The sequence below is a fragment of the Carcharodon carcharias genome, chromosome 8, assembly GCF_017639515.1.
Source record: "Carcharodon carcharias isolate sCarCar2 chromosome 8, sCarCar2.pri, whole genome shotgun sequence".
In the NCBI taxonomy this organism is placed as follows: domain Eukaryota; kingdom Metazoa; phylum Chordata; class Chondrichthyes; order Lamniformes; family Lamnidae; genus Carcharodon; species Carcharodon carcharias.
Genome location: NC_054474.1, coordinates 10,550,063 through 10,563,340, shown reverse-complemented (window position 1 = coordinate 10,563,340; position 13,278 = coordinate 10,550,063). Strand labels below are relative to the sequence as shown.

Below are 13,278 nucleotides of genomic sequence, written 5' to 3'. Positions count from 1 at the left end.
GGAATTAGAACTTGGCATGAAATCTTACACAGCACTGTCAGTGACAATGAAGGTCAAGATTATGTTTCTTACTCCTTGCAAACTTCTCTAGTTGGCATGAGTAATATCTATCATGTTCCTGTGCACAATGCCAGCTGGCAGGTCGCTGTAGCACTGTTTGCATGGCATGTGGGTTTGCAAGTAGTAAGAAAGAGCATTGGTATTTTCTTACATTGCTACATACTCTTCTGTATAGGCCATTATTATATTGCATGTACATGCTCCCCATCATGGACTAGCTCTATTTCTCAGCAGGAAAGTCTTCCATTCATTGAACCCTCAACTTGTTTTTGACCTTAAACAGTGACTCATGAAGCTCTGTGGCTGCTTTCCTGGCAGGAGTCCTGAAACTCACCAGTTCTGAATACTCCTACTGTATCATCTAGAACATCTAGTTGTAGGAAGATTGCTGAAGGGTAAGGACTACACTGTGTTCCTGTCAAGAACCTTAACACAGATCTGGATATAATGAGAGCCATGCAAGAAAACTGGTCTGATTATGCAAAGCATTGGAGTACTGAAATAATGGTCTTGGGAGAGATCTTCAGTGTGATCAAAGTGAGTGTGACAGTTTGTTATCATTTGCTGCATACTCCACAACCCTGACACACAAAGAAAACTCACCTCAGAACAAAGAGGCAGAGAAAGAAAGTTAGCAGGTTCCTCGGACAATGTGCCACAGAACCAACTTAAGAGCATGTTATTTTCGATCCAGTATTGGGTAAGGAAACATGGATTATTAATAACCAAATGATAAAGAATCACTTGGGGAAGAGTGACCATAATATTAGAGAATTTCATGTTATGTTTGAGCATGATTGGATAAGTCTGAAACTACAGTCTTAAATTTAAACAAAACAAATGATAGAGGTATTATGAGAGAGTTTGCTGAGATAGATTGGAAAAGTAGCTTATATAGTGAATAAACTAATGGCAGAGATGGTGAACAAAAAATTGGCTTCAGTCTTCACAGTACAAGAACAAACAGCTTGCCAAAATATGTGGAAGCAAGAATATTAAAAAAGTGAAGGTCTTAAAGCAATTATTGTTAGTAACGGAAAGTCAACAAATAACCTGGACATGATAACCAATATCCTGTGTGCTTAAAAAGATGGTTGCAGATATAACAGATATTTTGGTTTTGATCTTCCAGAATACACCAGATTCCATAATTGCCTCTATAGATTGGAACTTAGTAATTGCAACCACATTGTTCAATAAAGGAAGGAGAGAGAAGATGCAGAACCATGGGCCAGTTTGCTGGGCATCAGTAGTAAGTGGTACCAGGACACTTGGAATACTGGTGAAGCCAACACCATTTTACAAAAACAAAATTGTGTTTGACAAATTTATTTATGCTTTGAGATTTCTCACTGATGTGGTAGATAAGAGGTAACAAGTGGATGTAGTAGATTTGATTTTAGGAAGACATAATATAAAGTAACAATACATGATATTATTACCCAAGATTGAGAGTCAAGGAATTGTAGGTAACATATTAGCATGGATAGACGATCGGTTAATGGTCAGAAAACAGACTGAAGACAAACATACCACATTACAGTCTTTGTCCAAATATGAACAAATGATCTGAATAAAAGAGGTGAGGTGGGAGTGACTGTCCATGACATGAAGGCAACACTTGACTGATTGTGGCATCAAGGAAATTTGAAGCTAATCAGAGTCAGAGGAAAGTTTCCACAGGTTGGTGTCTTACCTAGCACAACGGAAGACAGTTCTAATTGTTGGAGGCCATTCTTTTCACTCACAGGATATCGCTGCATGAACTACACAGAGCAGTGTCTAAGGTTGAAGAAATTCTGCAGCAGCTTATCAATGAACTTCACTCCATCATAAGTTCAGAAGTGAGGATGTGTGCTGATGATTGAACAGTGTTCAATGCTTTTCACAGTTCCGTAAATAGAAGCAGTCCTTGCCCACATGTAATAATTCATAAACAGCATTCAGGCTTGGGCTGTTCAGTGGCAAATAATATTAATGCCACAGAAATGCCAGCCAATGACCATCTTTAAGTAGAGAAAATCTAACCATTCCCCTTGATGTTCAAAAGCATTATCACCATGGATTCTCCAGCATCAATATCCTCGGGGTTACCATTAACAAGAAAACAGACTGAAAACAAACATACCACATTACAGTCTTTGTCCAAATATGAACAAATGATTTGAATAAAGGAGGTGAGGTGGGAGTGACTGCCCATGACATGAAGGCAACACTTGACTGATTGTGGCATCAAGGAAATTTGAAGCTAACCATATGACCAACCATATGAATACTGTGGAATTTTATGGCCAGTAACTGACCTCCTGATTCCCCAAAGCCTTTCTGCCATCTACAAGGCATAAGTTAGGAGCGTGATGGAATACTCTCCGCTTTCCTGGATGAGTGCAACTCCAACAACACTTAATAAGCTCGACACCATTCAGGACAATGCACCTGGCAAGAGTGGTATCTCAGCCACTACCTTAAATAATCCTCCTTCACCACTGGCATGCACTGGCAGCAGTGTGTGCCATGCACAAGACACACTTGCTGCAGTGTGCCTCATTTGACAGCACATCCCAAACGCATGACATCTACCATTTGAAAGAACAAGGTCAGCAGAGGCAGGGGAACACAACTTCTCCTCCAAAGCACACACTATCTACTACCCATCCCTGGCATGAGATTAAAATTCTACAACGTGCTTCCTTTCAGCAATGTGGTTTACCAACACCACAAGCAGTTCAAGAAGGTGGCTCACTACCATCTTCTCAAAGGTATTGAGGTATGGGCAACGAATGCTATGACTTTACCTTACTTCACTGACTACTGGGGTCTGAGTGCAGTTTCTGCAACAAACTAAGAAAAGAGTTGTTTTAGTGGCATGGGCAAGCTGAGATATATCTTCCCGAAATCAGCAGTAAATTTATCACTCATCATTTTTTTAGATAAAAAAGAAAAAATACCCAGTTTAAAAGCACCCTTCATGGCCAGAGGGGGTGTCCCAAAGCACCTTACTGCAAATGAAGTAGGTTTTGGCATGTAGTTAGTGTTGTAATGTGGAAAATACCACAACCAATATGTGCACAACAAGGTCCCACAAACAGTAATATGATAATGACCAGATCACTTCCTTTGTGACATAATGAGGTAGCTTTATTTATTTATTCTTTCCGGAAATGTGGGCATTGCTGGCTGGCTAGCATTTATTGCTCATCCCTAATTGCCCTTGAGAAAGTGATGGTGAGCAAGCTTTTTGAACCACTGCAGTCCATGTGTTGCAGGTAAACCCACAGTGCTGTTAGGAAGAGAGTGCCAGGACATTCATTCAGCGACAGTGAAGCAACTGTGATTTGGCTCCAAGCCAGGATGGTATGTGATTTGGAAGGGAACTTGCAGGTAGTGGTGCTCCCATGCATCTGCTGCTCTTGTCCTTCTAGGTGGTACAGGTTGCAGCTTTGGAAAGTGCTGCTGAAGTTGCCTTGGTGAGTTGCTGCAGTGCATCTTGTCAATAGTACACAATGTGTGTCAATGGTGGAGGGAGTGAATGTTTAAAGTGGTGGATGGATGCCAATCAACTTGTCTGCTTTTCCTGGATGGTCTTAACCTTGTGTGTTAGTGGAGCTGCACTCATCCATGCAAGTAGAGAGTACACCATCATATGACTGACTGGTGCCTTGCAAATGGTAGACAGGCTTCGTGGAGTCAGAAAGTGAATTACAAGCAACTATTTCCAAGAAACTAAGGATAATTCTATGCTCTTCTTTGAAATAGTGCCTTGGTATCTTTTAAATTCATCTAAGAAGGCAGACATGGTCTCAGGTTAACATCACATCTGAAAGACAGCACTTCCTTCATATGGCACTGTGTATCAGCCTTAATCATTATGCTTAAGTCCTGAAACAGACCTGAAAGCCCAAGGATGACATGTAAGTGAGTAGGAAAGGAAGAAAAGACAGTTTAAAACCCAGCAGGACTTCTCCTATGACCTAATCAGATACCATATTCCTGATATGGGCCCTGTCAATATTCTCCATTGCTCATTCTTCATTTGTGACAGCTTTCTGGACTCAATTTTCTCTTTAATAAATACAGAAAAAATTCGAAAGTTTCCCCTACTGCAGGTTTTATTCTTAAAATCATAGAACAATACAGGAAATAAGGCATTTTGGCCCACTGAATCTGTGCCAGCACTTTAGAACAAACAAGTTAGGCTGATTCTCCCTGTCTTTCCTCATATCGCTGTATTATACTCATTAATGCTTTCTGTTACCTCATCAAAAAACTCAATCACAATAATTAAGCTCAAATTGCCCTAAACCAATCCATGCTGGCCCTCCTTTGTTAGTCTATGGTTCTACAAGTGACTCTTAAATTTCTCTCAGTTTATTCTTTCCCCACCACTTGCATAAAACTAAGTTAAAAGCAAAATACTGCGGATGCATGAAATCTGAAACAAAAACAAAAATTGCTGGAAAAACTCAGCAGGTCTGACAGCATCTGTGGAGAGGAAGACAGAGTTAACGTTTCGAGTCCATATGATTCTTCATCAGAACTAAAGAGAAATAGAAATGTGGTGAAATATAAGCTGTCTAAGGGGGGTTGGATAGGTGAAGCTGGATAGAGGGCCAGTGATAGGTGGAGGCAGAGGAGAGATTGTTAAAGATGTCATAAACAAAAGATCAAAAGGGTGTTGACAGTGGTGATATTAGCTAAAGGATGTGCTAATGGTGACATTAAGGGTAGAAAACCTTTTGTTTATGGCACCTTTGGCAATCTCTCCTTTATCTCTATCCAGCTTCACCTGTGCAACATCCCTTAGACAGCTTATATTTCACTAATTTGTATTTCTCTTTAGTTCTGATGAAGAGTCATACGGACTCAAAACATTAACTCTGTCTTCCTCTCCACAGATGTTGTCAGGCCTGCTGAGTTTTTCTGGCAATTTTTGTTTTTGTACTTGCATAAAACTGTCTGTCCTGTAATTGCCAGATTTATCCTTCTCCACTTTTTTTAAAACGAACATGTAACCTTTGATATCCTCTAGTCCTCTGGCAGTATCCCAGTTTCGAATGAAGAATAGAAGATTGTGATCAGCAACTCTGCAATTTCTACTCCATTTTACTTCAGGAACCTAGATATATCTCCGCAGGACTGAATTACTTATCCACTTTAGGCACCAAGGGTGTCTAAGATGCATGAATTGTTGAATGAGGAAACCGAACAAAATCAAATGAATAACATAAAGTGTGTCTTCAGCTCTTCCCATGTGCCCTGATCGTTTATGTAATTTACACCAAGTTTTTCGCTGGGCACTTTATAATCAGGTTAGGCAGGGAATTCCGCAGTGTCCTGAGACTGGGAGAACGTGCAATTTTCGCGTCTAACTTGTGTGATGAGCCAACATGGGAAATTCAACGCTAAAACTCGAGGGAAATGCAAGATACCTTCAGTATTCTTTAAAGCTCAACTTTACTTTTCGACATAAGTGTAGATATTCGTGAAGTAATGTTCTTGACTTATTACGCAATAATCCTGCTCTAAAAGTTGAGTTGGAGGCAATGGAACAATCGATAAGTTAGTCACTTTTGTTGCTCAGTGCATACACTAGAATACGCGTAACATTCACACTTTGCATACGTCCAACTTTAATAAGCGTTCAGTGTAATTATTGGCAAAGACTCTCTGTGTCGCTGTCTACCAATGAGGCGCTAAAATGCTGCCAGCGATCTATCCCCCCCTCCCCCAATACTACGCATAATGCAGAAACAGAGAGGAAAACAGACTCCCACTGTTTGTATTCGTACATCGGAACGGTCATTTCTGGTACTCTTATTCCTATGTACAGATGTGCTATTGGTCAGCGTTTTGCTTAGTATATGCTGGATACCAGTAACTGATTTTTTTTGGTAGAGTGTAAATTAATTTTGCATCATTGCGAATGCAAGGGCGAATTCGGACAGAGAATGCAAGCATTGTCTACAGTTTTCCTGCTTTGTGTCTGGAATATCGTTCATGGTCAAATTCGCTATGCTATTCATGAAGAATTAAAGCATGGTGCCTTCGTTGGGAACATTGCTCAAGATCTTGGGCTGGATGTGAGAGAGCTGTCTAGTCGCAGGCTCCGCATAATGTCTGCAGTAAGAAAACGGTATTTCGAGATTAATTTAGAGAATGGCGTTTTGTTTGTGAATGAAGTAATAGACCGGGAGTACGTATGTAGGCAGAGTCCTACTTGTTTTATGAATCTGGAGGTTGTTGTAGAAAACCCATTGGAACTCTATCGTATTGAAGTGGAGATACTAGATATAAATGACAATTCCCCCACTTTTTCGAATGCTGAGATCCGTTTGGAGGTCCTAGAATCAGCGCCACCGAGAACTCGATTCCTTCTTCAGAGTGCCCATGATCCCGACCTGGGCATCAATTCTGTGCGCATTTACTATCTCAGTCCAAATGAACACTTTGCTTTAGAAGTGCAGAATAGCGGGGACGATAGCAAGTTTGTCCACCTACTCCTGGAGAAATACCTGGACAGGGAACAACAGGCGATTCATCATTTACTACTGACTGCTGTTGACGGGGGCAGCCCAGAGCGAACTGGCACAGCCCAAGTTATCGTCACTGTCCTCGATGTCAATGACAACTCCCCTGCATTTGACCAGATGTTCTATAAAGCCAGTTTAATGGAAAATGTACCGATAGGTACTGCAGTTATCAAATTGAATGCCACCGATCTGGACGAAAGCATTAATGCAGAGATTGTGTATTCTCTCAGCGACCTTACTCCAAGTAAGGTCCGCGAACTCTTCAGTATGGACTCCCAAACAGGTGAAATTATAGTAAAAGGGATTATAGACTTTGAAGAAGCCAAGACTTTTGAAATTATAGCGGAAGCCAAAGACAAAGGTCCATTTGCACTCCCCGTGCATTGCACTGTTCTCATAGATATCAACGATGTCAATGATAATGCCCCCGATATGACTCTGATGTCAGTGTCTAATTCGATCCGTGAGGATGTACTTTCTGGAACTGTGATAGCGCTGATTAGTGTAACCGATCAGGATTCTGCAGATAACGGACTAACTACCTGCCTGATTCATCCCAACCTACCGTTTGCACTCAGATCGACTTTTAAAAATACGTACACCGTAGTTGTCAAACACACACTGGACAGAGAAACTACGTCTGAATACCAAATTGGGATCTCTTGCTATGACTCAGGGTTTCCTCCTCTATCCACCAATAAAACTATTCAAGTGCAGGTGTCAGACGTAAACGACAACCCTCCGCGCTTTGTTGAAAAGTTTCACACTGCATATGTGATGGAGAATAACGCTTTTGGGGCTTCCATCTGCTCAGTTTCCGCTTTTGACCCTGACTTAGGTCCAAATGCCCACCTTTCTTATTCCGTTCTAGACAGCCTGGTCCAAGGTTTGCCCATCTCATCGTACGTTTCCATCAATTCAGAAAACGGAATCATCTTTTCGCAGCGCTCCTTCGATTATGAACAGCTCAAAAATTTCCAGATTGACGTTCAAGTGCAGGATTCTGGTTTGCCTCCACTTAGCACTAATCATACGGTGCATGTCGTCATCCTGGATCAAAATGACAATGCACCTGTAATCGTATTCCCGCTAACAAGGAATGGATCCGAAGTAACCATTCCTCGAATAGCAGATCCAGATTACTTGGTGGTCAAGGTCATTGCGGTTGATGCCGATTCTGGGCAGAACGCACGATTGTTTTATCAACTTCTCCAAGCTACCGATCAGAATCTTTTCACCATGAGGATTAACTCGGGAGAAGTAAGGACGACTCGTCAAATTGATGACAGAGATGTTGCGGTACAGATGATGGTCATATTGGTAAAAGACAATGGGCACCCATCCTTATCTACCACTATTACCATCACACTCTCAATAGTAGACAGTGCTGAAGATGTCATTCATGCCGTTACATTAATGCCTAGAGTCCCTGAGTATCCCTCTAGTGCAGCCTTTTATGTAATTATATCTTTAGGAGCAATCACACTTACACTAATGGTTGCCCTGATTGCGCTTGTTATCACAGTTTGTCGCAGTGCAAGTAATGATGAGGACTGGTGTTTGTGTTTTGAACATAGCGATTCAGAAACGATATATCGAAATTCCAATTTAAATTTTCACACAGTACCAGACTCCAGTCTAATTAAAAATGTTATTGAAGTGCGTGGATCTGGTTCTCTCGCTGAAACATACTGTTATACGCTTCGGTCTGCTCCAGAATCGGTTAAAAGCGATTCCAAGTTTCTGTCACCCTTAAATGCAGCATCCACCAGATGCCAATCTGATGCTGTTGATAGATATTTTTCAGACTGGAATGTTAAAGAAATGGGCAACACGACAATTTTAGCCACTGAGGTAAGTAAGGCTAACTTTAAGACCTCCGTTCGTCATATTGATTTAAATATATTGTGGTTTCCCCTGTTATCCATCTTATGCATGTAGCGGAAAATATAAATTTTCACCTGCGAAGTATGGTAGCCAAACACTAAAGAGTGAAAATTAAATTTGCTAATTAGCGATTCTTTATTTCCTAATTTTCCCACCGACACTTCCCTCGAAGGTGGAGAAAACTATCGGGTTCGATTTGAACAGTGGTAGCTCATTTGATTATCAATTGTTCCTGGTGGAATTGTGTTATCGTACTGCTCAACTGTGAATTCCTTCTTACCAAGTGCCCAATCTCCTAAATAAGTACATTGTGTCAATCGTCTTCATGTTTAGGGAAACCTGGCAGAAACTTCTAAATTACCTTGTCGTTCCGAGGTTACCTTCAATGCCTCTGCTGCCCCTAAAGGTAACTCAATGCAGGTCAAAAATAAAAACATAAAGGCGGCATGCAATTTCGGATGTAAACAGGTGACTAAGAGAAATTCCATGTTTAACTCGAGATCCAGTGGGTTTATTTTAGAGGCGTTTTGTGATTGCATGCCACGATTCGAGTTGCTTATAATGTGGGTTTGTCGTGCATACGAAACAAAGGAAATAGACCAACTAGTCTATCGAGCATGTTCCCGACAATAATAAAGTAACAAAACTGGCAGTCTTCCCTCCAACTATTAAATATCTAACCTGCAACTTGCTGGGAAAGGCAAAAATCAAATTTGAGACAAACTCAAAATCAATTAAAAAAAACGATCAGTGGATTTCCGCCACCCAAAATCCACAAACAGAACTGTCCCGGTAGACCGATCGTGTCAGCTTGCTCCTGCCCCACGGAACTCATTTCTCGTTATCTTGACTTCCTTCTCTCTCCCCTTGTCCAGTCCCTTCCCATCTACATCCATGATTCCTCTGACACCTTACGTTACATCAACAATTTCCAGTTCCCTGGCCCCAACCGCTTCCTCTTCACCATGGACGTCCAATCCCTCTACACCTCCATCCCCCACCAGGATGATCTGAGGGCCCTTAGCTTCTTCCTCGAACAGAGGCCAGAACAATCCCCATCCACCACTACTCTCGGTCTGGCTGAACCTATTCTCAAAATGAACAATTTCTCCTTTAACTCCTCTCACTTCCTCCGCATGGGCCCCAGCTATGCCTGTCTCTTTATAGGGTATGTGGAACATTCCTTGTTCCAGTCCTACTCCGGCCCCCTCCCACAACTCTTTCTCTGGTACATCGATGATTACTTCGGTGCTGCTTCATGCTCTCGTCGGGACTTGGAAAAAAATTACTAATTTTGCTTCCAATCTCCACCCCTCCATCATTTTCACATGGTCCATCTCTTACACTTCCCTTCCCTTCCTTGACCTCTCTGTCTCAATTTCTGGTGATAGGCTGTCGACCAATATCCATTACACAGCTACCTCGACTACAGCTCCTCAAACCCCGCTTCCTGTAAGGACTCCATCCCATTCTCTCAGTTCCTTTGCCTCTGTCGTATCTGTTCTGATGATGCTACCTTCAAAAACAGTTCCTCTGACATGTCCTCCTTCTTCCTTAACCGAGGTTTTCCATCCACAGTCGTTGACAGGGCCCTCAACCATGTCCGGCCCATTTCCCATGCATCTGCCCTCACGCCTTCTCCTCCCTCCCAGAAACATGATAGGGTCCCCCTTGTCCTCACTTATCACCCCACCAGCCTCCGCCATTTCTGTCAACTCCAGCATGATGACACCACCAAACACATCATCCCTTCACCGCACCCCCCCCCCCCCTCCCTCAGCGACATTCCGTAGGGATCGTTCCCTCCGGGACACCCTGGTCCACACCTCCAACACCCCCTACTCCTCAACCCCTACCTATGGCACCTCCCCATGCCCACGCAAAAGATGCAACACCTGCCCCTTCACTTCCTCTCTCCTCACCGTCCAAGGGCCCAAACACTCCTTTCAAGTGAAGCAGCATTTCACTTGCATTTCCCCCAACTTAGTCTATTGCATTCATTGCTCCCAATGTAGTCTCCTCTACACTGGAGAGACCAAACGTAAACTGGGCGACCGCTTTGCAGATCACCTGCGGTCTGTCCACAAGAAAGACCCAAACCTCCCTGTTGCTTGCCATTTTAACACTCCACTTTGCTCTCTTGCCCACATGTCTCTTCTTGGCTTGCTGCATGGTTCCAGTGAAGCCCAATGCAAACTGGAGGAACAGCACCTCATCTTCCGACTAGGCACTTTACAGCCTTCTGGACTGAATATTGAATTCAACAACTTTGGATCTTGAACTTCCTCCTCCATCCCCACCCCCTTTCCGTTTCTTCCCCCTTCCTTTTGTTTTTTTTTCCAATAATTTATATAGATTTTTCTTTTCCCACCTATTTCCATTATTTTTAAATCTTGTATGCCCTGCTAGTCTTTCCACCCCACCCCCACTAGAGCAATACCTTGAGTGCCCTGCCATCTGTTCTTAATTAGCACATTCATTTAGATAATATCACCACCTTCAACACTTCTTTGTTCCTTTGTCTGTGACATCTTTGGATTATCTGCTCCTATCACTGCTTGCTTGTCCTTACAACCACACCACCCTCCCCACCCCCACTTCACTTCTCTCCCCCCAACCCCCCACCCCCCCCCCCCCCTCCACCTTAAACCAGCTTATATTTCACCCCTCTTCTAATATTCACTCAGTTCTGTTGAAGGGTCATGAGGACTCGAAATGCCAACTGTTTTCTTCTCCGCCGATGCTGCCAGACCTGCTGAGTTTTTTCAGGTAATTCTGTTTTTGTTTTGGATTTCCAGCATCTGCAGTTTTTTGTTTTTATCTATGATTTCCACCCTGGAACCTTAAACTAATCACAAACCAGGATTTGTTTTTATTTTAATTTTTTTAATGGGATGTGAACATCACTGCCCCGTGCCAGCGTTTGTTGTCCATCTCTAATTTCCCTTGAAAAGGGGTGGAGTCACATGCAGGCCAACCCAGGTAAGGATGGCAGATTTGCTTTTACAACAATCGATGTGATCATCTTACACAGAGTAGTTTTAGGTTCCAGATTTATTCATTGAATTTAAATTCTACTAGCTGCAATAGTGGGAATTGCACAAATGCCCCAAAGGGCACTACTCTGAATTACCAGTTTAGTGATATTGCCACAATGCCACCGTCTCCCCAAAGTAAAGGCCATGTGGTACAAAATCAAATCCCACCGGTTTCTTTACTCATTGATAATGGTCACAATGAGAAACTGGTGCAATCCCATTTTGGTGTCATGTGTACTGGATGCAGTTGTGGTATATGCCAAAACTTTTTTCTTTTCTCCAATGTGTTCCCATGTCCAGGGCTTTTCATCAAGTGGAGGCTCCCGGCAGCAATGGCTACCCTTCTGGCACTGATGGGTAGCCAGTTAAAGTATTAATGCAATATTTTGGCAATTTGTGAAAATTTGACCAATAGTGCACAAGCCACCAGCTGTCTCCGGAGCCCAGCAACGCTTTGGAGGTGGCTTCAAAGTGGGAGGTCAGACTACGTTGGCACATGCCGGTATCAATGGTCCCAAAGACTGAAAGCAATACATCCATGCTCAAACACATTCACATCCCACTGTTGTGGGCCTTTACAGAAGATACTATCTGGCATCCTTATGTGAGCTTATGTGGCACCCCCGATGTGCCTCTCTCTCCAGAACAATCTTATGCAGCCCCACAAGAGCAGCCCCTAGGTATCTTTCTAAGCTTAAAAGGCCATTTTTATATGGCCATTCCTCAAATCAGACCCTAGATATTGAGGAACAGCCTCTTGGCTCTTCTCATTTGTACAATGATTTAATGTTTCAGAACTGATTGCAGTTTCAAGGGGTGAGATGACCATAGCACAGCCTCCTCTGGTTTAGATTCCATCCTGTTGGCTCTATCATGGCTTTGTTGATTTGCTGTTCTGCATTGAGTCTATTAAGACCAATATTAGGTCTCTTTCAGATTGATCCCTGGCTATATCAATACCAATGATTGAGTATGTACTTTGTTGCATTTTTTGAAATAGAAGTCTTCATCAAAACTAATTTTTTTGTTCGGGGGTAAAGAGCAAGCCTGGTCATGTCATAGGTGGGAGAAAAATAAGTGGAAATCAACAAATCAAATCTACTAATGATATTCAAAGGGAAAAAACAACAAATGGATTTCATATCCTAGTGTTTTTTCAAATTCTACACCTGCAACCTCTACCACCTAGAAGAACATGGATAACAGGTACAAGGAAATACCAGCAACTGAAAGTTCACCTCCATGTCACACAACACCCTGATGTGGAAATATATTATGGTCCCTTCACAGCCATTAGGTCAAAACCCTGGTGCTTCTTCTCTAACAACACTGTAGACAACAAGTACTGTAGCAGTTCAAAAATGTGGCACATCACCTCATCAAGGGCAATTAGGGATAGACAATAAATGCTGGCCTTGTTAAGGCCACCCAGATTGATGAACAAAGAAAATAATTCTGAAAATACCTATAAATGCTTCAGACCATTGAACAGTGTTTACAAATTTGTGCTCCTGACATGGCATTACCTGTACTATGAGCAACATTTTGGGAAGTTGAATGTTGAGGTCATTGGTCTCATGAACATATGGAGAGTATAATCACTAGGTGCCAGTGACTTCAGCACACAAGTTCCTGAAATGCGTTCCCAGTGACTAAAACTCTGTCACAGGAAACAAAATTTCACAAATAAATAATTAAAATGGACAATATCTTGCAAATAGGTTTAACTGTGCAGAAATTTGGAAAATAAAAGTTCAAACAAA

The 13,278-nt window shown here is 42.2% G+C and overlaps 1 protein-coding gene across 1 annotated transcript; it reads left to right on the top strand.

The window, feature by feature from the left end:
- The first annotated feature begins 5,993 nt into the window (after positions 1-5,993).
- On the top strand, positions 5,994-12,040 carry LOC121281390 (protocadherin alpha-C2-like). Its single transcript, XM_041194333.1, has 3 exons — positions 5,994-8,444; positions 8,811-8,883; positions 11,931-12,040. The coding sequence occupies exons 1-3, from the start codon at positions 6,009-6,011 to the stop codon at positions 12,038-12,040; spliced, it is 2,619 nt and encodes an 872-aa protein (XP_041050267.1). The 5' UTR covers positions 5,994-6,008.
- Positions 12,041-13,278: the final 1,238 nt, after the last annotated feature.

Excerpts from the sequence above, each read along its gene's own strand:
- LOC121281390 (XM_041194333.1), top strand. The coding sequence starts at position 6,009 with ATGCAAGCATTGTCTACAGTTTTCCTGCTTTGTGTCTGGAATATCGTT. Across the intron at positions 8,445-8,810 it reads CGACAATTTTAGCCACTGAG|GGAAACCTGGCAGAAACTTC; the intron begins GTAAGTAAGGCT and ends CTTCATGTTTAG. Across the intron at positions 8,884-11,930 it reads TGCCTCTGCTGCCCCTAAAG|TGCACAAGCCACCAGCTGTC; the intron begins GTAACTCAATGC and ends TTTGACCAATAG.